Raw genomic sequence first — 22,735 nt, forward strand, 5'->3', positions numbered from 1 at the left:
GATATAGAATATAGTTCGTTGATTTTGAAGTTCAACCCTAATACCGGCTTCTTTGTTTCATTTTTTAGGAAATTCTTATTTTATGATTTTCAAAAGCTCCCGCTAGCACATGATAGCAACAAGTGGTCAAAACCAAAATATATATGGAGTCGTATATGCCGAAAAAAATTGATTTGTACTTCTTATTAAATAAATCTAAAACGCTGGCGCTTTCTTGCAATACCTCCATTCATAAGAGCATCTTGAGGAATATTCATAACTGAATCCGCTGTGCACAAACCCATTATATCTGCACTCAATCTCTTCATGATAATCACAATTGTGACTCTAGTACCATCTTAACCTGTGACATGCTATGTTCTATCCTTTGCCTGCACAATATGTATCTTCCGAATTATCTAAAACAGATTTATTCTTTTTGGATACAAAACACGTAGATTTTTATTAAGCTTCACTTATACTATCTACTTATGCAAAATGTGTGTAAAATTGGGGGAATAAAACAATTTACTATGTTGATTTTTTTTTATAACATTCTTGGCATAAAACTATGCTATGATAGTTGCAACTAGAGACAGTGGTACAATCATCCAATTAGATATAAAGTTCAACATGCAACTACGACATTCTTTGATACATTCTCTGGTCAAGCATATATTTCTGATAGTTAGCCTCTCATTGAAGATTGAAAATTGCAGTTTATGATGAGGGTTTGCCAATTCTATCTTGCTTCAGCATCCAAAATCATAGGGAACTAGTCCTTTCAGCTCAGGACCATTAAGTCTGTTGTTCTCAAAGCTGAAACAGTTATAGGAGCAACAAATTGTGAATCAAACAGTATAAATTGACATGGATATAAATTATCAGTGCATCATGACATACAACAATTCGAAATTCGGAATATGTAGTTTTACCTTTCCATTGGGAAAGATCCGAAGTTGCCATCTACTGGTATTGTTCCACAGAGGTCGTTATTAGAGACATCACTGTAACATCGGAATATCAAATTAGCTGGTTTTAGAAGTACAGAAATAAACTTGGGTAACATGACAGTAACACAAAATCTCAAATTATCTCCTTTCCTTCACACTCCCAACAAAGAACAGGAGATGAAAAGAAACTTACAAGATTTTGAGATTCTTAAGATGAGTGAGTTCTCTTGGTATTGTTCCTGACAACTTGTTATCATTTAGCCGCCTAATTTATCAACACAAAAGGAATGAGCATAACTGGAAGCCATTTATAAACTCCGAGATCTAACTCAATAACAAAATGGCAAATCTTACAGGAATTTAAGTGACTTCAACTTGCCAAATGACTTTGGGATTCTCCCCTCCAATTTGTTACCATACAAATCCATGCTAATAAGTTTCTTCAACTTGCCAAGTTCCTCAGGAATCTTTCCTGATAATTCATTCCTATAGAGTTCCCTGAGATTTGACAAGGCAACTTCTAAGCCAAAGAATATAGTAATCAATAAAAATCTGTACAGTGCTAAATGACTAAAGAAGGTGCTATATTAATAGAATTTAGTTTTAACGTGCATCCAACCATGTAATGTCACGTATGTAAAAAGGTAGAAACTCTGTGCAGTTGTCTTCATGTAAAGTTGTTAGTTGAGAACTCTTAGATAATAGTTTAATCAAACATGTCAAATCATCTAACAATTCTCAACTAGCAACTTCATATGAAGACAACTACTTTTTTTCTATTGTAAGTATAAATAGTCATAATGGTGACTGCATAAAAAATTAAACTCTTATTAATATTAGGTAAGGGAAGAGCATAAGCCATAAGCCATTCCACATACAGGTACTGGAGATGGTGTAACTGGCCAAGTTCTGGGCCCAGAGTTCCAGAAATGTTAGAATTGCCCAAGTCTCTGAAATTTCAAGGATTACACAAAAGCTGGTTAGGAAAAAAGCCAAAGAGCCCAAACCCAATGACTCCAATTAAAAAAGAAAAACGTACAAGCGAATAACGTGATTGTTGGAGTCACAGGTAACATGGAACCAAGTACAGGGATTAACCAGGGTTGGGTCCCAGCTCTGAAGCACGTTGTTTGGGTCAGAAAGCCTGCTTCTCAGAGCATGCAGTGCATTCCCTACAAGCAACAACAACAATAACCATAACAAACATCAAATCAATCATTCTTCTTCTTCTCAACACATACAATTTTTGGACTAATTCAAGTTATGGAAACCCTACCTAAACTCTGTTTGCTAGCCAGGAACAGAACAAAGAATATTTATATTTATAACTCTTTCCAACATGAATAAATAAATAGAAATAGAAAGCAACAAAAACAAGCAATCAAAGAGCGGTGAATAGAGAATATGCGTTGCATAGCTTCAGAACTGAATGTATAAGGAGACATACACAGAAAACAAAAGAATTGAGAAATGAAGCAGTAGGAGGAGGAGGAGCAGAAGATGACATACCTTCGGAGTTGGATGAGAGAGATAGGAAGGGATTTTGGAGAAGCAGCAGAAATAATAGTGAGAAGGGAGTGAAGGATGCCATGGTTTTTCGCTCTTGTGTTCCTGTATGAGCAAATCCGTGAGAATGGAAAGAGCGAAAGAGTGAATCAAAAGTTAAAGAAGGGAGAAAGTGGACAAGTCAGAGTCAAAATGGAAATGGAGAGAGAGAGAGAGAGAGAGTGGAAAAAGAAAAAGTCACGCATTGGTTGTGAGAGAGAGTACTGTGGGTCATACACAGAGTCTTTGGCGCGTTCTGTGGGGCTCACCGACCCACTCCTTAGCCCTTTGCAGACAATTTCCACCAAGCTTCCAGCCCCCGGCCCCAGGCCCACCCAACACTTTCACTTACCCACATCAGTGCCGTGAAATATTATGTCACCTTTTATCTCTTCTAATACTAAATAGTAAATACCCTGCGAATTTAGTCGTTTATGTTCGGTTTAGAGTCGGAGATTATATACTAATAACAGTTAATTGTACATAAGGTGTTTTTGAATTTTTATTCAAAAAAAAATTTGTATACCAAACATATCCCTCATTCCCTCTCTTAATTATAGTTACGTGGTAAGTTGGGAACTATGTGGAGTATTGACTGGGTTGCATTGCTTGACCAAATATCTGAAAGGCAGCATCAACAGGAACTCACAAGTCACAATGTGGATATGGTAAGTGGGAATCTCTCAATAAGAATTATGGATCGCAATGATCATTGCATTAGTAAAGACTAAAGAGATACAATCTCCAGTTCTCCACTAAATGGAAGTAAGGATATATCTCATCTTCTTAAAATAATACCAAAATATTCGTAAAATACACAATAAAAATACATATTCATCTAAGGTTAAAAAATCATGACAGAATTTATATTGAAATAATTTAAAATTTAATTAAAAATATATTAATACTTTATTTGTTTATTTTTATTTTATTTTAACTACTACTCCTAACAAAGTTGCTAATATTTGATTAATCCATCATGTATTCATCTCGCTCTTGCTTGTATTGGATTCATATCAACAATATTTTTTAAGACAGATCGACAGATGGTTAGAAATTATCCATGCCACCAGCTATCTTGGGGATTATGTTTAACGAAAAGTTTGTCCCTTTTGTGGCACAATCTGTATTCATGCTTTTCATCTGGGTGCAAACCAGTTTTGTTCTCAATAAAAGTTTGACTATACAACACGATGGAACTTTTAAAACATCTTTTTCTTGTTTGTTTTTTGGGTATACAGAGAACCTTTAATGCTAATATTTCAACCACTGTACATAAACTATTATCACGACAACTAACACAATCTTCAGAGAAGAGCTGCGGATGGCATTTGATTTTTAGCCCAAAATCTGGTTAGTCTCCATATATTAATTTCACTGCAGATCACATACTTGATGTGTAAATTGCTCCAAGGGACCCAATTGTGTATCCACCATGAAAATTCACGTCCTTGTATCTGTTCCAGTTACAGGACCTGAACAATTTCTGCATCTTGCTTGTTCGAAACTGAATTTCTTGATCTCCAGCATACTACCCCTGATTCTCCACATTCTCTTTAGTTTGATAAGCGGAGAAGAATTCTTTCCCAATTATTGTGCTGCCGAAAATAAACAACAGCGCAGAAAGCAACATGACATTCAGAGAGAGTTGTCTTCTAAGTATTTCTAGAACTACTGCCATGGAACAGAGGATCAGGCTCATCCTGCACTCAGGGTTGTGTAGTTCAGACAGTGAAAACCAAAAACAATTTGTTATTCCAATTAAAAAATATTAGAACACATTCCATGAACAAACCTGAAGGCTATATCCAAAAGAAGTAGCAGGGCGGAATTCCAGTTGCCCTCCCTACATGAACCAATGAAAAAAATCAGCAAAAAGCTATCATGTTAAAGTTAGTTTAGTCATTAACTTCCAAACAATTTCATTGAAAATTAAAAATAAAACAAAAAGTACTCTACCAGCCCATGAATGCTTTGCTGAGTTCCAAAAAACCCATCATGGCTAGGAGCCATAGAATTCAAGGGACCCTACAAGGATATAGATGTCAACTTATAATTGTATATTCCAATCTGTGTAAACATATAATCGTATCTGCAGCTTATCATCATGATTAGGATAACTTACCAAGCCTTGCATATTCTGTTGATTGACATAGTAACCATCATGAGGCGGCTCCATTAAGTTCAACCGTACCTGCTGCAACATTAAAGAATAATAATTAATGTCCTAAAATACGAGAAAATGTAATTTATTAATCAATTAAGTGTTAAATACCAGTCCTTGCATGCTCTGCTGGGTACCATAGTATCCATTGAGTGTTATTGTGTCTGAGCTTAGATTATCCTAAAAGAATGATAGCACAGGTTATATAAAGCATATACACTTATTTCTAGAATTAATCAAATATAGCAGATATTCGCGTGAAATGCCTTGCAATTCACAAGAGAATAAATGCACCGTATGTATTTGTTAAAGCTGAAACAGATCAAACTGAAAAGTAGATAGCACAAACCATTTGCTGCAGGCTATCTTGTGTGTCAACAAGCATAACTTCCTGATCTGACTGCACCTGCAGATAAATGGAATTGATTCTCAAATCGATGTCCTGACCTTCCAAAAGCTACAAAGCATAAAGACGTATTAACATGTAAGTAGATCAACAATAGAACACAGAAATGACCTTTCTTTTCCTAGCAGTGCCCCTCTTCTTACTTGCTTTCAATTGAAGGGTGCCCTGATTTTCTTCTGCTTCATGAACGGAAAAAGAATTGTTGCTAGTTTCTGCACCATTGTTGTTAGAATTATTTACATATACACAGTTCTTCAGGGTATCAACAAGTGTACGGAAAACAACACTATAGCTCTCTTCAGACAGTGATCCTTCTTCACTCAAATCAATAGCACGTTTACACAAATCATTATAACGCTGCACCCTTGTTTGTACTTTCTGAGTCCTATCTGCCATGGGTTCCCTACTTTTGGCATCTTTCGTCCATCTTTTCATAACATAATGAGGTGGAACACTTGAACAACCACAACGTTGGAGAACGCTTAACGCATGCCTGCAAAGGATACCTTTATATTCAAACAATCGACAGAAACAAGAGACATCTGAGCTCAATTCATTCCATGTAACCAAAAACTCTTCATCTTTCTCATAATCTTGAACTATAAACTTTGTAATTGGTCCATCACCAGGCTCTGTTCTAGATTGACAGCCAGCTACACCCAAAACTTCAACTTGGAATTTCTTAAATATTGCATGTGTATAAACCGTTGACATTTGTTTTTCCCAAGGTGAAGGAGATCTGAGTGCTGGCTGCTTGTGCAATGTATCAAAATCTGCAATTGCCTCCTCTTCATACCTATTCTGAAGGATTAACCCATATTGTTTCACAAACTCTTTAAGGGTGATTTTCTTGTGTATGTATTTGTCAAAGAAAGAGTTCATACTTTCAGAACGCTGAGGTGTAGACATTCCAGCTAAAAAAGTATCCCCCATATAAGTTGGCACCCACTTTTTCCGATCTTCATACAGTGATTGACACCATAGATCATCTTGAAGTTCAAATCTAGTGACCATTTTCCACCATCTCATGTCAAACTCTTCATCAGTCCATGACTTAAAAATGCACTTGTTTAACTTTCGCAAGAAGTTCTTATACTGCTTGATCACAGAAGATAGATTTTCAGGTATCCTTTCAAGTATGTGCCAAAGGGCAAAGCAATGTCTCGCATTTGGGAAGACTTCTTCAATTGCTGTCTTCAAGGCTTTGTCTTGATCAGTAATTATAATTTTGGGAGCTTGCCCTCCCATCGCTCTAAGCCATGTCTTCATTAACCAGACAAATGTTGGCTTGGTCTCATCTGCAAGCAAAGCACACCCAAGCAATATAGGTTGAGAGTGATGATTCACCCCAATGAAAGGAGCAAATGGTAACTTATCATTGCTTTTGATGTAAGTGGTATCAAATGAGACTGCATCATTAAAGCTAAGATAATCGTTCCTACTTTTTGCATCAACCCAGAATAGATTCCTTAAACGTTGCTCTTCATTTAAATCGATAGCATAGAAGAAATAGGGGTTCTCCTTTTGGATGCGCTTAAAATACTCCAATATGAAATGGGCATCTCCCTCATCCAAAGCCAGCTGTCGGCCTCTGTCAAACTGATCATTTGTGTCCCCCAAGAGGGATCCAGTATTTCGACACCCACCAGACTGCCTAGACATCTCAACATACATTTTTCTGGTTCGTTCACTAACAGCATGCAAAATATCAATATTATTCTTTTCAGCTAACTTGACATTCCTATGAATACGAAAATGATATGCCAAAGCCGGTAAGAGTTCATGGTTGTGTTCCTTTATAAATTCATGAATGATCCACTTCCCTTCTGACCTTCTTTTCACATGCATGCAGGCTTTGCAATCTGTCTTCTTTACACTGGGTCTTCGACTGCTCCCGCTGTCAGACTCAGGTGTAACGCCATACCGAGAGCACGCAAATTTGGCATCAATAAATTCTTTTGTTTTCTTTGAGCGTCTGCTATTCTTGATCGAAGTTGTGAATCCCATTGATTTGGCATATTCCTGATAAAATGAATATGCTGCTTCATGAGATTCAAATTCAATCCCATTGTGTGGCTCTAAATCTTTGTCTCCTTCAAACAATACAGCATCCCTCTTAGCAGGAATAACAAATGCATTGCCGCTGCGTTGCACTTCATTCAAAGCATCAACCATATTTCACTCACTGATGAACTATCATGCACTCTGTTCTGAATATCTCCTGTAACACAAAGATGCACTTTGATTACTGCCTTGTTACCATAATATACAACGATAGAAAGCTTATCAAAAGCCCAATTCCAAAACTAGCCATCCAGTATAAAATTTACAGTCATACGTCATTAAAAGAGGGGAAAGAAACAAAAAGTGAACAGCTTTCAATTCAAACAGATGATACAAAATTCAGTGTGTATGCAAGCGATCAATCTATAATAAGAGCTGCAAATCGACAAGGCATTAGAAACAAAACAGTTACGCAAAAAGCCACTCTTGACCATTAAAATGAGCATTGAACTGAGCAGAACGCGATTTCTAGCTCCACATTTGGAGTTCCAACATCTAGAATTGTATTTTAGCTTATTTTCTTACACTACAAGTAGCTCATCATAGACTTGGAATTGCTAGAACCACAACGCTTTTCAGCAACTACGTTCACTTTGGCAGCATTGGACGCATTTTCACAAACAATTACCACAAAATTTAGCAAAAAATTAAAAGAGAGAGAGAGAGAGAGGAATAAAAAAGAACCTTGAAGTGGCGGGTGAAGACGGAGTTTGAAAAGGCGGAAGGAAGGGCGAGTGAGGGAAAAGCGCGAGTGGGAAAGCTAGGGTTTGGGAATTGGGGAAAAAAAACAATTGTGGATGGGATCGAAGACAAACTGGGGAGGGTCAAGGTCCACTCGCTTTCTTAGTTCACTCGCTCTCTAAGTCTGAAATCTGCATTCGCCTCACCGCGCGTCGTTGATTTTTATCTTCTACTCTCTTGTTCTTCTTCTTCTCTCACACGCGTCTTCCTCCACCACTGCACTTCCTACGACGACTTGGCGCGTGACTCACGCTCTCATATTCTCTCTCTCTACAACTTATTAGTTGTTGGTTGTGACTCTCCGGAAGCTGTACTTTTCTTCTCACACACTGCACCACATTGCGTTTATCTCACTCACTTTACACACCATTTTCCTATTAATTAACAATAAATTATAAAATGTTGTGAAATAAATAAAAGATATATTAAATATAAGATGAATTCTATGATGTAAAAGGAAAAAAAATTTTACATCTATAAATATTTATTGTTAATAGAAAAAATTATCAAGTGTCTAAAAAGAGAAAATTTAAAAGATAATATCTGTTATTATTTTAATAAGTTGCAGAGTTTTTTTTGTTTGTTTTTTTTGCTACTCTTTGAAATATGTGAAAAAAATTTAGTAACTAAATATAATAAATATTTATTTAATTAGTGACTATAAAAATGATATTGGACTTTTTTTTGTGAATTCTATTTATTTTGGGTAATGATTACGGTTTAAAAGATTAAAATATTTTCATAAATAATAATTATAGTAAACAATATAAAATTTGCAATATATGTAAATATAATCAAATTCAATACTTGATATAGTCACAAAAAAAAATTCAATACTTAATACGTGAAATAAACAAATTCATCTCACAATTAAAAATTAACACATAATAAATTAAAAATAATTAATTATTCATTTATCAACTTAAAAATTAAAATACAATATAAAATATTGTTTAATATTTAAAATAGATAAATTTAAATTTAAATTAATATTCAAATCATATATATTAATTAAAAATTGTATTTACGTATATCACAAATTTTATATTATTTACTAGAACTATTATTTATAAAAAAAATTTAACCTTTTAAACCGTAATCATATTGTTTTTCTAAATATATATTACTTTCTCAAATTTTTTAACCAACTTATTACTCTTTTTATATTTCTAATAAATTTTGTTCATTATTATTCCAAAAAATGTATCTAATTACTATAGAATTTTTTTATGTATTTCTCGTGAACATTTTAGAAGGAGACTTTTTTTTCTCATACATATAAAAAAGATTTTTTTTCTATAAATCTTGTAATTTATAAAATTTAGGTCTATATTTTTAATTTTTATTTATAAATATGATTTGATCCAAAATAAATAAAATTTTACAAAAACAAAAAAATTCAAATAAAGGTCCAATATTATTTTTATAATCACTAATTAAATAAATATTTATTATATTTAACTAATAAATTTTTTCACGTACATCAAGAAAAAAAAATTGAAAACATTTTGCAACTTAATAAAATAATGATAGATATTGTTTTTAAATTTTCTCTTTCTGGACACTTGGTATTTTTTTCTATTGACAACAAATATATATAGATGTAGAAGATTCTCTCTTTCTACATCATAGAATCTACCTAAATATAAAATAAAGATGTATAAATAAAAAACTCTAATATTAAAATAATTAGTTCAATAATAATTTATATATATATATATAATAATATTATATGTTGTAATGTGTATATATATATAGATAGAAAGGAATATAAAAAGTAAAGAGAGAGAATTACATATATATATATATATATATATATATATATATATATATATATATATATATATATATATATATAAAGATAGAAAGGAATATAAAAGTAAAGAGGGGGAATTGTATTCGCTTTTATTTTATTATTGCTGTATAGAGAAAGAAAATAAAGTATTAGTATTTTTGTGTGTAAAATCTATTTGCCTCGTCCATGCTTTTATAGGCAAATAAATTCAACTTTTCAAACTATATTAATTGTGCTGTCATGAGAATTTGCTTCCTTCAGCATAGGAAATTAGATCCACCATCAATGAGCATCCATCCTTATCCTTATTGTAACACTCCCCCTTCGATGCTCATTTAGGAATATGCCTCATTAAAACCTTACTAAAGAAAAACCCGGTGGGAAAAAAACTTAGTGAAGGAAAAATAGTACAATATCCTTTGTGACGGAAACTGCCTCATTAAAAACCTTGTCAAGAAAAATCCAATGGGAACAAACCTGACCAAAGAAAAAAGAGTACAGTCTCCCCCTTATGCCGACATCATTTAATGTCTCGAAATCGGCGCATCCCAATCTCATGTACCAATCTTTCAAAGGAGGATTTTGGGAATGACTTTGTAAATAAATCTACCAGATTATCACTTGAGCGGATCTGTTGGATATCAATTGTCCCTTGATTTTGAAGATCATGAGTGAAGAAGAATTTGGGAGAAATATGCTTTGTTCTATCACCTTTGATGTATCCGCCTTTAAGTTGAACAATGCATTCTGTATTATCTTCAAACAGGACAGTTGGAGCTATCTTATGATCAATCAGTCCACATGATGACATAATATATTGAATCAGACTCCTCAGCCAAAAACACTCGCGACTAGCTTCATGAATTGCCAGTATTTCAGCATGATTAGAAGAGGTTGCTGCTATCGTCTGTTTTGTGGACCCCCATGATATAGCTGTACCACCATACATGAACAGGTATCCTGTTTGAGATCTCTCTTTATGTGGATCGGACAAGTATCCAGCATCCGCATAGCCAACTAATTGTGACTTGGATCCATAGGGATAAAACAATCCCATATCAACCGTTCCATGAAGATATCGAAAGATTTGCTTGATTCCACTCCAATGTCTTCTGGTTGGAGAGGAACTATATCTTGCTAGTAAATTCACCGCGAATGATATGTCAGGTCGCGTATTATTAGCAAGATACGTTAGCGCTCCAATGGCACTAAGATATGGTACTTCAGGACCAATGATATCTTCATTCTCTTATTTAGGACGAAATTGATCATTTTTCACATCCAAAGATCTTACGATCATTGGAGTACTTAATGGATGTGACTTATCCATATAAAATATCTTCAAGATCTTTTCTGTGTATGTTGTTTGATGAATAAAGATCCCATCTTTTATATGCTCGATCTGCAGTCCGAGACAAAATTTAGTCTTTCCAAGATCTTTCATCTCAAACTCTTCTTTTAGAGTTTTTATAATTGTTGAAATCTCTTCAGGAGTCCCAATGATATTTAAATCATCAACGTACACAGCAATTATAATAAATCCAGAAGCAGTTTTCTTTATAAAAACACACGGGCATATATCATCATTCTTGAAACCATTTTTGTCCAGATACTCAGTAAGACGATTATACCACATTCGTCCAGATTGCTTTAGATCATATAAAGATCTTTGCAATTTGACTGAGTATAACCCTTGCGAATATTCATTAGATGGTTTAGATATCTTTAGTCTTTCAGGGACTTTCATATAGATATCCCGATCTAATGAGCCGTATAAATAGGCTGTTACCACATCCATTAAATGCATATGCAGTTTATGATATGCAGATAAACTGACCAAATAACGCAATGTTATCGCATCCACTACAGGAGAATACGTTTCTTCATAGTCTATATCGGGACTTTGTGAAAGACCTTGTGCCACAAGCCAGGCTTTCTAGCGCACAACTTCATTTTTCTCATTTCGTTTTCTCACAAATACCCACTTATATCTAACAGATTTTACATCTTCAAGTGTACAGACTACAGGTCCAAAGACTTCACGTTTTGCAAGTGAGTCTAATTCAGCCTTCATAGCTTCTTTCCATTTTGACCAATCATTCCTTTGTCGACATTCTTCGACTGATCTTGGCTCAAGATCCTTATTTTCATGCATGATATTCAATGCCACATTATATGCAAATATTTCATTGGCAATTATCTTATTTCGGTCTCATTTCTCTCCTGTAAAGACATCATTTATCGAGATCTCGTCATTTTCACAATTTTCAGGTACCTGAACGTCTTCTGGCGTTATATAAGAATTTTGGACAACTGCAGGTGTCTCTACTATGTCTTTTTCAACAGGAATATTATTTACCTCTTTTCTCTTTCGAGGATTTTTGTCTTTGGAACCGACAGGCATGCCACGCTTTTGGCGTGAATTTGCTTCAGTGGCTACTTGTCCGACTTGGACATCAATTCGAATTGGGGCATTTTTCGCTGGTATATAAGATTTAGTTATCCTCTTTGTATCGGAAAATGCATCAGGCAATTTATTTGCTATTCTTTGCAAATGTATAATCTTTCGAACTTCCAGTTTACATTACCCTGATCGAGGATCTAAATGCATCAACGATGATGCATTCCAGTTAAGTTCCTTTTCAGGAAGCTTATTCTCTCCCCCTAATGTTGGAAATTTTGATTCATCAAAATGACAATCTGCAAACCGGGCTTTAAATACATCTCCAGTTTGTATCTCAAGATACCTCATTATAGAGGGAGAATCATATCCAACATATATCCCCAATTTTCTTTGGGGTCCCATTTTGGTGCGATTAGGTGGTGCAATAGGAACATATATCGCACACCCAAATATTCTTAAATGGGAAACATTTGGCTGGTGGCCTATTAGCTCAGTTGGTTAGAGCATCGTGCTGATAACGTGTTGTGAAATAAATAAAAGATATATTAAATATAAAATAAAGATGTATAAATAGAAGACTCTAATGTTAAAATAATTAGCTCAATAATGATATATATATATATATATATATATATATATATATATAGAAAGGAGTATAAAAAGTAAAGAGAGAGAGAATTGCATATATATATATATATATATATATATATATATATATATATATATATATATATATAAAGATAGAAAGGAGTATAAAAATAAAGAGAGAGAATTGCATTCGCTTTTAATAAATATTAGTATTTTTGTGTGTAAAATCTATTTGCCTCGTCCATGCTTTTATAGGCAAATAAATTCAACTTTTCAAACTATGTTAATTGTGCTGTCATGAGAAACTGCTTCCTTTAGCATAGGAAATTAGATCCACCATCAATGAGCATCCATCCTTATCCTTATTGTAACACTTCCCCTTCGATGCTCATTTAGGAATATGCCTCATTAAAACCTTACTAAAGAAAACAATGAAGAGTTAGAGATCACACTTTACACTCTCAATTTTTTTTAACAATTTAGAGGATCCATTCCCGAATTAGGAGTGTCAAACGAGCCAAAATCCATCGAGTTGGCTTGCGTAATTCACAAAAAAAGTGGGTTATGTTGGAAACTTAAAATCGCCAAATTTTAAAAAGTCCGTCTAATTTGCACCGCTTAATCTGTAAGTTTTGACGGGTTTCGGTGGAGCGGGACAGAATACACAAAAGATAATTTTTAGTGTCTCTGTTCTATTGTCTCCATTTCAGTGTCATGTTCTGTCCTGTCTCTAAAAACAAACGCAGATTTAGCGAATTAGACATTTTTTTGTCAGGGCTTTTTTTTACACATTTTTGTAATATTATTGATCTACAAGAAAACGAAGATGATAATTAAAAATGTTCTAAGTTATATTTTGGATTATATTTTATATTTGATTGATTATAAATTTGTAGATGTTTAATTATATATTTTAAATAATATTTATTTTGTTTTGGACAATATTAATTTTATTATTTTATTTTAAGAAAATTGATTTATTATTATATTTATTACATATATATATAATTATAAAAGTTTTAATATTCGTAAATTTAAAAATTATATTTTTTATATTTTTAAAAATTATAAATTTATTAAAATATTTTTTAAATTATATATATTTTTAATATTTAATAGTTTATAAAAAAAATTAATATACTTGACCATCAATCTACTATTAAACGGGACAAAAAAATAATTCATGACATTAGATAGAACCGAACGGACCAACCTATTAGATGAGATGACGGACTTTTGGAAGGTGGGATGGACTTCCCAATTTGTCACCTAGTTAAAATATCGTAAGTTTAGCATAAATAATTAATTTATAAGATTTTACATAATTTTATACTTGTGAATTGCGTTGGTTTTTACGTATGGTCATTCTTTTATTAATAATAGAATATAACATATACGATAATAAAATAAATTCTATCTAATTCTCTTTTAAATAAAAAGTTAGTTATCTTTTACGATATTTAATAATTATTATTAGATGAAATAGATTTTTATTATCACAACTAATACCAACTCTTAATTTAACTTAAGTTTTGATAATTTAAATAATTAATTATAATATTTTTTTTACAATTTTATTAGATAATCAATAAAGATCTAATTAACAATAAATCAATAAATATTTTTAAATTATATTTTATATTAATTAATTATCATTAATTAGTAATTATTTAAATTTTATTTTTTTAAAATACAAAATTAATAATTATTAATTACAATTGTTTAAAGTTGACTAGTTAGAAATAATTGTTCACCTATACTTTTTATTTTTTTTTTAATTAGGAGAGTTACTAAAAAAAATTTCATTTTACAATTTTTTTTATATTTTTTTTCAAATCAATCCATTTATTAATTAATTTCAAAAAACGAAAACAAAAACAAAAGCTCAAATGCTAAGAGGAACAAATTTAAAAAATAAAACCAACGGTGATTGTTCCATTGAAGCTAAATTGATGCAAAGTTTTTCTTTTAAAAAAATTTGTTTTTCCATTGAAGAAAAATAGCAATAGTATATAACATTATGTTATATCTTCAAACAGAATTTTAAGAAGGTTTACTATAACCAAATTAAAAAAAAAAAAGACTACTTTTTCAGTTTTTAAATTCTTTATAGTAAAATTATGTAATTTTGTACATGATACACAAATATTTGATCAGCACGTAATTATTAGACATATATGCTCTTTCGTTTTACTTTAGGTTAGTCTAGCATTTGATTTTTTTTATTTGTTTGTTAGAATTTATCAATAAATAAGTGGTTTGAAGAAAATGAAAATTATAAAATATGACTTCTCTAATAATTGTGTAATTTAAAAAAAAATCATTAGTTAATTGGTTAAATTATTAAAACCCAAATCAAATTAAGAGTTAATATTAATTATAATGATATAATTTATTTTATTTATAATAATACTATACATTTAAATATTTTTATTAATCAAGTCTAACTAAATAGATCTAACATAATAAAAATCAGTTATAACTAATATTATTCTAAATCGTATTATTTAATTTGATTACACTTAATTTATAAAAAAATAGATGTATAACATTATTTTTTTATTTAATTGTTATTAGATTATTGATAAAAAACAATTAATCTTTTATTTGAAAAAACACGAGATCAAATTCACTTAATTATAATGTCTTCATTTTATATTTTTTATATTAATTAAATTTACATTTTTTTTACAATTAAATACATATCTTGCATTTTATATAAATAATCGATTTTTTTATAACGTTACATGGTTGTATTCTTATTTTAACCATTGGAATGATAATGAAATCAAGATTAGTTTAGAGATGCAGCAGATATGTTATACTAAAAAAAAAACTAAAATGGAAATTTGATCAATGTTACAACTTACAATAGAATTATTAACAAGAGTAAAATTTGTATCCAAGAGGCATGAATTTGATAGAGAAAATTGAAAATTTGGGAGTAAGAACATTTAGTAGTGTTGCTTTTTATCATTGATCCACTTAGTTGCCACCCATTTCTCCCCCTCAATCACTGGACAGCTTCCATGAAGAGAAGTCTGCACTAACATTCACATAATCAACCAGGAAGGAAAGTAACAAAATATTATATTATTAGAGAAAAAAATTTAAGTAATTCCTAATAATTATTCTAAAAGATAACGAAATTCTTAACAAACAAAATTATTTTTAATTCTTGATTTTTATTTTTGTGAGACTAATTAACCCTTCGATTAATGTTTTTTCTCTGAATTAACGATTGATAAATTTTTGTGTTTAGGACTTCGTTGTTTTTTGTAGATAATTGTCAGGACCGTTTAAGATTTTTTTTTATTTTGTTGTTATCTTTTTCATATACATTGATTAAATTTATTGTGTATAAAAACTGATTAATATTAGCAATTTTTAAATTTTTTTACTCGTAAAAATTAAATAGAGAATATATATTTTTTATTCAAAATAAAAATATATTTTTTAATCTTTTCATTGTTGTTTAAAACAATTATTAAAATATTATATTATTTAGATTATATTAAATTTTAGGTGTATTCAATTTAAATTAACCATCATAATTTACATAAACTCATTATTTTTAGATGAAGTATACATTTTATTTTATAATAGATAATGAAAAAATTGACACAATATTTTATCTAAAACAAATACAACAAATGATAATGTTTATGTTAACTAACTATGTAAACATAACATCAAAAATCTATATTTTAACATTTTAGAATAGCTAATAACAAATAGATAAGACTTATAACAATAATTATTAATGTCATTCTTATTAATACGTATATTTTCTATTCAATTTCTATAAGTAAAAAAAATTTAAAAATTATTAATATTTTTTAATTTTTGCATAATAAATTTAATTAATATATATGAAAAAATAAAAAATAGAAAAAAAATCTTAAATGACCCCTAATAATTATTCTAATATAAAAGACAATGAAATCCCAAATAAATAAAAAACTGTCAATCCTAGCTTACACTTAGTGGATAAATAAGTTGATTAACTTCTCAAGAGAGAAATTATTGACAGAGGAGGGACTAATCAGTTTCACAGAGTAAAAAAAAACAAAGACAGAATGAGTATCCACCCTGTTATTATAACATTGTTGTCTAAAATGGAAGATTTTTACCTTATCAATGTTCCCATCTGGAAGAACTGAATAGAATAAAAGCCCGTCACCTTGTCTTGGCTTCACCTTCAAACCAATGCATTGTTTATAATCATAACCAATGTCCATGTTCAAACCATCCTGCAAATTAAAAACACTTATCATCAAGTTTGATGGCATTGAAAGTATCAAAGACATGGTAGTAAATTCCATGTTTCACCTCAAAAGGGAACATGGTTTCTCCTCCTGCTTCTACACTTGATAGGTATAGTAAAAACGAAGCAATCTGGGCAATTAAGCATGAGACAACCAGCAAGATGCATTCACAATTAGCATATTATGGTGAAAAGAAAAGTAAAGAGTGTGAAGAAAGATATACCCTTTGGCTCTGAACATTTCCATATTCAAATGGGTCAAAGGCATCATAATGAGTATCATATTTCTGAAGAACCTCATATCTCAGTATATTGAATGCCTGCATTACAGCAACATACATGAATAGAACAGTTTTCCTGTCATGGAAGGTTCACAAACAGATTAAGAAACAAAAACATACTTCTCCATGACTCGTTGGTATCATTGTAACCTTAGCAATTTTCTTTTCAATGAAGTCTAAGATACCAGATTTGTCTTCTGATGCAGAGATGAATGCACCTGAACTGTTGACAGTTGAAAGTTAGCACTCAACTTAACTATGGTAAGGTAAAACTATCATGTGACACCATAATTTTTTTTTTTTTTTCCAATATAAGATCCAAAATTACATGATAAAGAGTACCTTGTTCTAGTGCCTTTTGTGCTCTCAACAGTTTCTCCTTCCCTCAATGCCAATTTAGAGGGTTCCAATTTAGGCTTTGCCATTTCAATTATTTTTTCGCATACATCTGCAGTTGTGAAATTCGGAAAGTAAACTATCCTTGGTCGCCAACTCAAAATCTGAACAAAAAAAAGTCCGACATCTATGTAAAATTACTCCTCTCAAAAGATTAAGCTAATAAAAGAGACATTTGAATAGTTATACACATAGAAATTCACTCTTTTCATTTGTCTAATAAAATTTCCTTTTAAGAGTCAAATCAAACTCTAAATCTTTTTATCAGCAGAAAGGGTGTCTAAAGTCTCCATTAAATCTAAATTACTGCTGATGCTAACTAAACTTCAAAATATATTAATACTCCTCCTTCTCCTTCTAAAGTTCAACATGAAGGAACAGGAGATTATAAGGGTCACACCTGAAATGGGATTGAATGAAGACAGGGGTCTCCAGACTTGCCATATTCTTTGGCAGCAGATTCCTGAAGCAATCTAGACCACGGTTGCCCCTGTCCCACGTCACCAAAATCCTGCAATCATCATCATAGCTAATGCTAATTAAATGAGCTTTTAATATGAAATATGTATCCAGCAAAAGGAAGAAGCTAATAAGAACCTGAAAGTTGAAGAGCATAGGAGATACAAAGAGGCCAGTAAAGAAGAAAAGGGAGCAAACCATTACCAGAACAGGAACCCCCAACTTCACTTTCGATCTTTTGGCTTTCCCTTTCATCCTTATATTATGATCAATCAACAAAACTAGTCTCTTTTTTTTTTTTCACTCTTTGTTTCTTGTCTCTAAAGGTTTTGCTCTGCAACAAGCGTGTGGAGAGTGAAGATTATAATCAAATATTTTGGGTTTGGGTTGCATGTCACTTTCTCTCTACAAAACGTGTCACCTTACGCGATAATGGCGGAACTATTTCCATATTTTCTTACACTTGTCAATCCACACCACTCACTCTAGTTTATTAATTTTTGCAAACCTGGTACCTTTTTCAGTGTAGATGCTACACAACTTTTTAATGAACAAGCAATTGCCTAATATGTAATGTTATATCTAACCACAGTGTTTTATTTTAATTTTTATTTTTATAATGAGTATCTCAAAGTTACACGTGCAATCTTGTTTATTTAACAGCAAAATAATAACTAGATCCTCAGAATTTCGATCTTCAATTAATTAGTTCCTAAAAAAAATAGTAATTTAGTCTTCTGCAATATTAAATAATGGATACCTTATGTTTTTTTTTTTGTCAATTTATGATATAAAATTTAATGGCGGTATTTATGTGTATCGCTAATTATAATGATATGTTTGTTTATAAAAGATCGTCACATAAATAATAATTTTTGAAACGAAATTTAACCTATTTTATTAGAATTTATAATAAATAAAGAGCAGTTTATAAATATTATATGAAAACTCATGATATAATATAACAAATGCATTATTATTTAAAACGACATCATCTTTATACTTATATGACAACAACAAAATGCGCCACTATAAATAACAAAATATATATGAGTAATTTTAATTTCTTTTTGTTTCTTATTATCATAAAAGACTTAAATATTTTTTTTCAAAAACTAATTAATCTGATATTAAAATTATGCATGGACAGTAATATAGTACTATTGTCTCAAATAAAAAGGGGAATCTTTATATGAGTTGAAAATGGCAAATTTTAACTAATTAAATGAAACTTACATTCTTAATTTGTTACTAATATGCACTAGCTTCTTTTTTCCATTAGCTGGCCACACACTTTTTTAAGCTAACAGCGGATAATATGCCATGTTAAATTGTTTCATCAGAAAAGAGAAAAAGAGAACAATTAAGGACTAAGATCATGAGTACTGAACCATGTTGATGGTATTTATTCTATAACACGGATTATACACGATGTAGCTAGGAATAATAGACACTTCCACGCGCAGATTATAAATGGAACAATCAAATGTGACAGTGTCCTTCCAAATAGGGGGCTTGTATTAGCAGAAAATGTGATTAATTAATGATATGAATGAAGTTTGTACTTGTTTTAAACAAGAAATAGTGTGTTAATAGAGTTATTCCAATATCATAAAGGGTCGTACAATAGCAATATTCTTTCTTGTCCTTAAAGATCTTATAAGAGAAACCTCCACAATAATTCTTAATAAGATAGAGTCGCTTTATCCATTTCTGAAAGCACTTTTAACGGTGCCTCAAAAGCAAGGATTTAAAACCACAGATTGGTTTTCCCAGCCAAACACAAAGCTCTCACATCATTAACCCATTTCCAGTAACTCAAATAAAGTCTCTCTATCTGCTTTTATGCTTCAATACATGTGGAAAAAGAACTTATTCTTTCATTGGATCCTTTCTCTTTATTTGCAAATCATGCAGCATTACACTGCTATAAATACCCTTGTGAGGTGATGGGGTTTTTGAAAGCAAAAACATTCCTTGTTTTGAGACAATTGTAACGCATACTATCCGTGGTACTGCATTGATATTGATTCACTACATATTATTGTACCACCTGATTGATTCTGCTTAGCTTCTTGCAGCTCTCATGGCCAGGCGCGGCGTCACAGATATGTTGCTTCTCCGGTAAGTTATCATCAGTAATTTTCTTAATGATCAAGTTGTGTTGCATATTCAGGAGTGTTTGCCACTAGAAATAATAGTGCATTGGCCTTACCATGATTCCTTAATCCTGTTTGATGATTCTTTTATGATAGAGAATCTTGCAGTTAACTTCACGTAAAATTGATAATTGAGAGTCGTTAGATGATTAAGCTGATTTGACTAGATTTTTATCTAACGGCTCTCAACTATCAACTTCGCATGAAGATAACTGCGTGTAAGTTTTCACCATTAATATAATTGTATTTTACGTTGAGATACCAAGAAACATAGTTTTAGTCCATTTAAATGATAAGAATTGAAATGTGAAGGACAAACAGGGGAGCAAGGAGAACAGAAAGTGGGGTGATAAAGTTCTCAGGGAGTTCCCAACATGCAGCAGAAAGCTGTGGAGGAATTCCAAAGAGTTATGGGAAGATAGAGGATTCAACATGCTGGGTTCCACACCCACGCACAGGGATTTACTTCCCAAAAGGGCATGAATGGGTGATGGATGATGTTCCTGAGGGTGCAGCCTCTTTCACTCAGACTTACTGGCTCAGAAATGTTGATGGCGTAGACAACACAAAAGCTTAATTAATTGGATTAAATTCCTGTTAATGGGGGACTAAATAACTACCTATAGATATATAATATACATAGTCAATAAGGTTATTAGTTCCCAAACTTAAAGTAGCACCAACATGCAAATGTTGAGTGGCTATTGTAACTAAATAAATATGGAGATCAAGCATCCTTATGAATGCTTCAATAATCCTTAACAAGTAATTGTGGTTTCTTACACCATGCATAATCACTGTGTGTCTCTTCTGTCACTATACTAAATATCTTAATGTGGCTATTGATTGATACAGTTGCTGAATACACTGCTTGTGGTCTTAATAAAGCATCTAATCTAAATAAAGGAGCCAATATATATCATCGAGAGTTGATAAAATCATAAAATAACACTTTTAAGTTCTCTAACCTAAAAGTCTTGAGAGAATAATATGAAAGGGAAGTTTGTGGTCTAACATTTACTTTCTGCTGCACCATTATAATGGCTCATACATGTATCAAATCTTTGAATAGAATATTAAGTCTAACAGAGAAAAAAACAAAAAATAGAGAGTAAATTAATAAATCATCACAGCATTCATGCCAAATGCAACTATATTTCAAACACTAATTTCCTCGACCAGTTTGTCAATGGGATTGGTCCATCTTATTATTCTTATACTTACATGTTTATTAATTCGGTTATCTTTTTTTTTATGAATTATACATAAATAACTACTTTTCATATGCTGTTTTATAGCCAATTAATTTGAGTTAAACTTCGACTTTTACTCCTGATGCGTACCCTATACCTCGGCCACCAAATAATAAATTAACAAAGGTCGGACACGAAGTTTGAATAATCAAAGGCTATCAACAAAGCAACCTCCCCACAAACGGAACTCAACCCTTCACCAAGAATCACGGAATATTCCAACAAATCAGTAATTTATTCATCTATATAATTAACATCTTTACTAAACCTTTCACTGACTTGAGCGTCGAAATATCTTATGCAGATATTTTTGCCGCGGTGTTCGGGCCAAGCCGACCTATAGCCCTTCAGAACAAGCAGTGTATTGCTCGAAAGAGATCGTCATGGCTCGACAACTTTCCATAGGACGGAACATCTGGCACCCATCGTGGAGCCCGAAATAAAAACCCCACTGAGTTTAACCCTCTTTTTTAGCTTTGTGCTCTCTTCTTTCAAGACTACTGAATCTCGAGGATGGCTGACAACGGAGTCCAGCAACCCACACAAGCAGAGCTCCTAGCTCAAATTGCTAAACTCCAGGCAGAAGTTCGAAGGATAGCCGAATTGTCATCCAGTGATCGAGCTAGAAAACATGCCCAGGAAGACCCCAAAAGCTCGAACCCGAGCAACACGCAATCACAAGAGTCAGAATACCAAAAGCTCACCCCACCAAAAGAGAAGCTGACCATAGACAACCCTTTCTCAGAGGAAATTGTCAAATTTCAAATGCCGAAAAACTTTGTGCTGTGAACTACCCTTGAACCCTACAAGGGGTTCAGTGATCACCGTGTCCATATTAAGAAATTTCAATCTATGATGTTCTTTAATGGTGCCTCTGAACCTATACTTTGCCAAACTTTTCCTACTTATCTAGATGGTGCTGCATTACTCTAGTTTTCTAAGTTGTCTGCATGTTCAATCTCTTCTTTCGAAGAACTAGCAAGATCCTTCACCGATTACTTCGCTGCGTATATTTGCGCATGGGTCAGACTACCTAAGCACTATCAAGCAGGGGCAACATGAGAGCTTAAAGGACTACATGACACGGTTTGCCAAGGCGACCATGGAGATTCCAGATCTAAGCCCAGAGGTCCACTTACACGTCCTCAAAAGCGGTTTCCAACCTGGCAAGTTCCAAGAGACGATGGCGGTAGCAAAACCAAAAACATTGGATGAATTCCAAGAAAAGGTCACTGGACAAATAGAGATCGAAGAGCTCTGTAAAGCTCGGAGGATGAACAA

The 22,735-nt window shown here is 32.1% G+C and overlaps 4 protein-coding genes across 10 annotated transcripts; 1 reads left to right on the top strand and 3 right to left on the bottom strand.

Moving 5' to 3' along the window:
- Window positions 1-408: 408 nt before the first annotated feature.
- LOC112711919 (leucine-rich repeat protein 2) lies at window positions 409-2,728 on the bottom strand. The gene is made up of 7 exons (XM_025764655.3): window positions 2,442-2,728; window positions 1,972-2,104; window positions 1,811-1,882; window positions 1,287-1,430; window positions 1,126-1,197; window positions 915-986; window positions 409-798 (listed from the first exon to the last, which is right to left on the bottom strand). The coding sequence occupies exons 1-7, from the start codon at window positions 2,521-2,523 to the stop codon at window positions 732-734; spliced, it is 642 nt and encodes a 213-aa protein (XP_025620440.1). The 5' UTR covers window positions 2,524-2,728; the 3' UTR covers window positions 409-731.
- Window positions 2,729-3,567: 839 nt separating this feature from the next.
- LOC112711920 (protein FAR-RED IMPAIRED RESPONSE 1) lies at window positions 3,568-8,215 on the bottom strand. 5 transcript variants are annotated; one of them, XR_003157627.3, is made up of 8 exons: window positions 7,796-8,213; window positions 5,191-7,268; window positions 4,991-5,098; window positions 4,753-4,821; window positions 4,603-4,671; window positions 4,437-4,505; window positions 4,273-4,323; window positions 3,568-4,180 (listed from the first exon to the last, which is right to left on the bottom strand). XR_003157627.3 is itself a non-coding variant. In XM_025764656.3 (8 exons), the coding sequence occupies exons 2-8, from the start codon at window positions 7,220-7,222 to the stop codon at window positions 4,133-4,135; spliced, it is 2,430 nt and encodes an 809-aa protein (XP_025620441.1). In that variant the 5' UTR covers window positions 7,223-7,268; window positions 7,796-8,215; the 3' UTR covers window positions 3,568-4,132. The 5 variants fall into 5 exon arrangements, 3 of the variants coding, with proteins under 3 accessions (XP_025620441.1, XP_025620443.1, XP_025620442.1); XR_003157628.3 differs by having other exon boundaries at window positions 4,603-4,674; XM_025764656.3 differs by having other exon boundaries at window positions 4,603-4,674; window positions 4,991-5,047; window positions 5,159-7,268; window positions 7,796-8,215.
- A 7,241-nt stretch (window positions 8,216-15,456) lies between these two features.
- LOC112711922 (probable prolyl 4-hydroxylase 9) lies at window positions 15,457-18,414 on the bottom strand. Of its 3 annotated transcripts, none has more exons than XM_025764662.3 (8): window positions 18,247-18,412; window positions 17,984-18,094; window positions 17,530-17,687; window positions 17,308-17,410; window positions 17,131-17,226; window positions 16,972-17,037; window positions 16,773-16,892; window positions 15,457-15,680 (listed from the first exon to the last, which is right to left on the bottom strand). In XM_025764662.3, exons 1-8 carry the CDS (start codon window positions 18,295-18,297, stop codon window positions 15,594-15,596), a joined length of 792 nt encoding a protein of 263 aa, XP_025620447.1. In that variant the 5' UTR covers window positions 18,298-18,412; the 3' UTR covers window positions 15,457-15,593. The 3 variants fall into 3 exon arrangements, with proteins under 3 accessions (XP_025620447.1, XP_025620445.1, XP_025620448.1); XM_025764660.3 differs by having other exon boundaries at window positions 18,181-18,410; XM_025764663.3 differs by lacking the exon at window positions 16,972-17,037 and having other exon boundaries at window positions 18,181-18,414.
- Window positions 18,415-19,994: 1,580 nt separating this feature from the next.
- Window positions 19,995-21,000, top strand: LOC112711924 (uncharacterized). Its single transcript, XM_072203889.1, has 2 exons — window positions 19,995-20,166; window positions 20,514-21,000. Exons 1-2 carry the CDS (start codon window positions 20,129-20,131, stop codon window positions 20,776-20,778), a joined length of 303 nt encoding a protein of 100 aa, XP_072059990.1. The 5' UTR covers window positions 19,995-20,128; the 3' UTR covers window positions 20,779-21,000.
- The last annotated feature ends 1,735 nt before the right edge of the window (window positions 21,001-22,735 follow it).

The sequence above is a fragment of the Arachis hypogaea genome, chromosome 9 (assembly GCF_003086295.3).
Source record: "Arachis hypogaea cultivar Tifrunner chromosome 9, arahy.Tifrunner.gnm2.J5K5, whole genome shotgun sequence".
NCBI classification, from domain to species: Eukaryota; Viridiplantae; Streptophyta; class Magnoliopsida; order Fabales; family Fabaceae; genus Arachis; species Arachis hypogaea.

Coding starts and splice junctions, on each gene's coding strand:
- LOC112711919 (XM_025764655.3), bottom strand. CDS start 2,523: ATGGCATCCTTCACTCCCTTCTCACTATTATTTCTGCTGCTTCTCCAA. Junction 2,105..2,441: donor TCTCTCATCCAACTCCGAAG/GTATGTCATCTT, acceptor TGTTGCTTGTAG/GGAATGCACTGCATGCTCTG. Junction 1,883..1,971: donor AACAATCACGTTATTCGCTT/GTACGTTTTTCT, acceptor TTGAAATTTCAG/AGACTTGGGCAATTCTAACA.
- LOC112711920 (XM_025764656.3), bottom strand. CDS start 7,222: ATGGTTGATGCTTTGAATGAAGTGCAACGCAGCGGCAATGCATTTGTT. Junction 4,822..4,990: donor AAGATAGCCTGCAGCAAATG/GTTTGTGCTATC, acceptor TCATTCTTTTAG/GATAATCTAAGCTCAGACAC. Junction 4,324..4,436: donor AGCAAAGCATTCATGGGCTG/GTAGAGTACTTT, acceptor TGGTTCATGTAG/GGAGGGCAACTGGAATTCCG.
- LOC112711922 (XM_025764660.3), bottom strand. CDS start 18,297: ATGAAAGGGAAAGCCAAAAGATCGAAAGTGAAGTTGGGGGTTCCTGTT. Junction 17,411..17,529: donor ACAAAAGGCACTAGAACAAG/GTACTCTTTATC, acceptor AACTGTCAACAG/TTCAGGTGCATTCATCTCTG. Junction 15,681..16,772: donor CAGATGGGAACATTGATAAG/GTAAAAATCTTC, acceptor ATGTTAGTGCAG/ACTTCTCTTCATGGAAGCTG.
- LOC112711924 (XM_072203889.1), top strand. CDS start 20,129: ATGGCCAGGCGCGGCGTCACAGATATGTTGCTTCTCCG. Junction 20,167..20,513: donor ACAGATATGTTGCTTCTCCG/GTAAGTTATCAT, acceptor TGAAATGTGAAG/GACAAACAGGGGAGCAAGGA.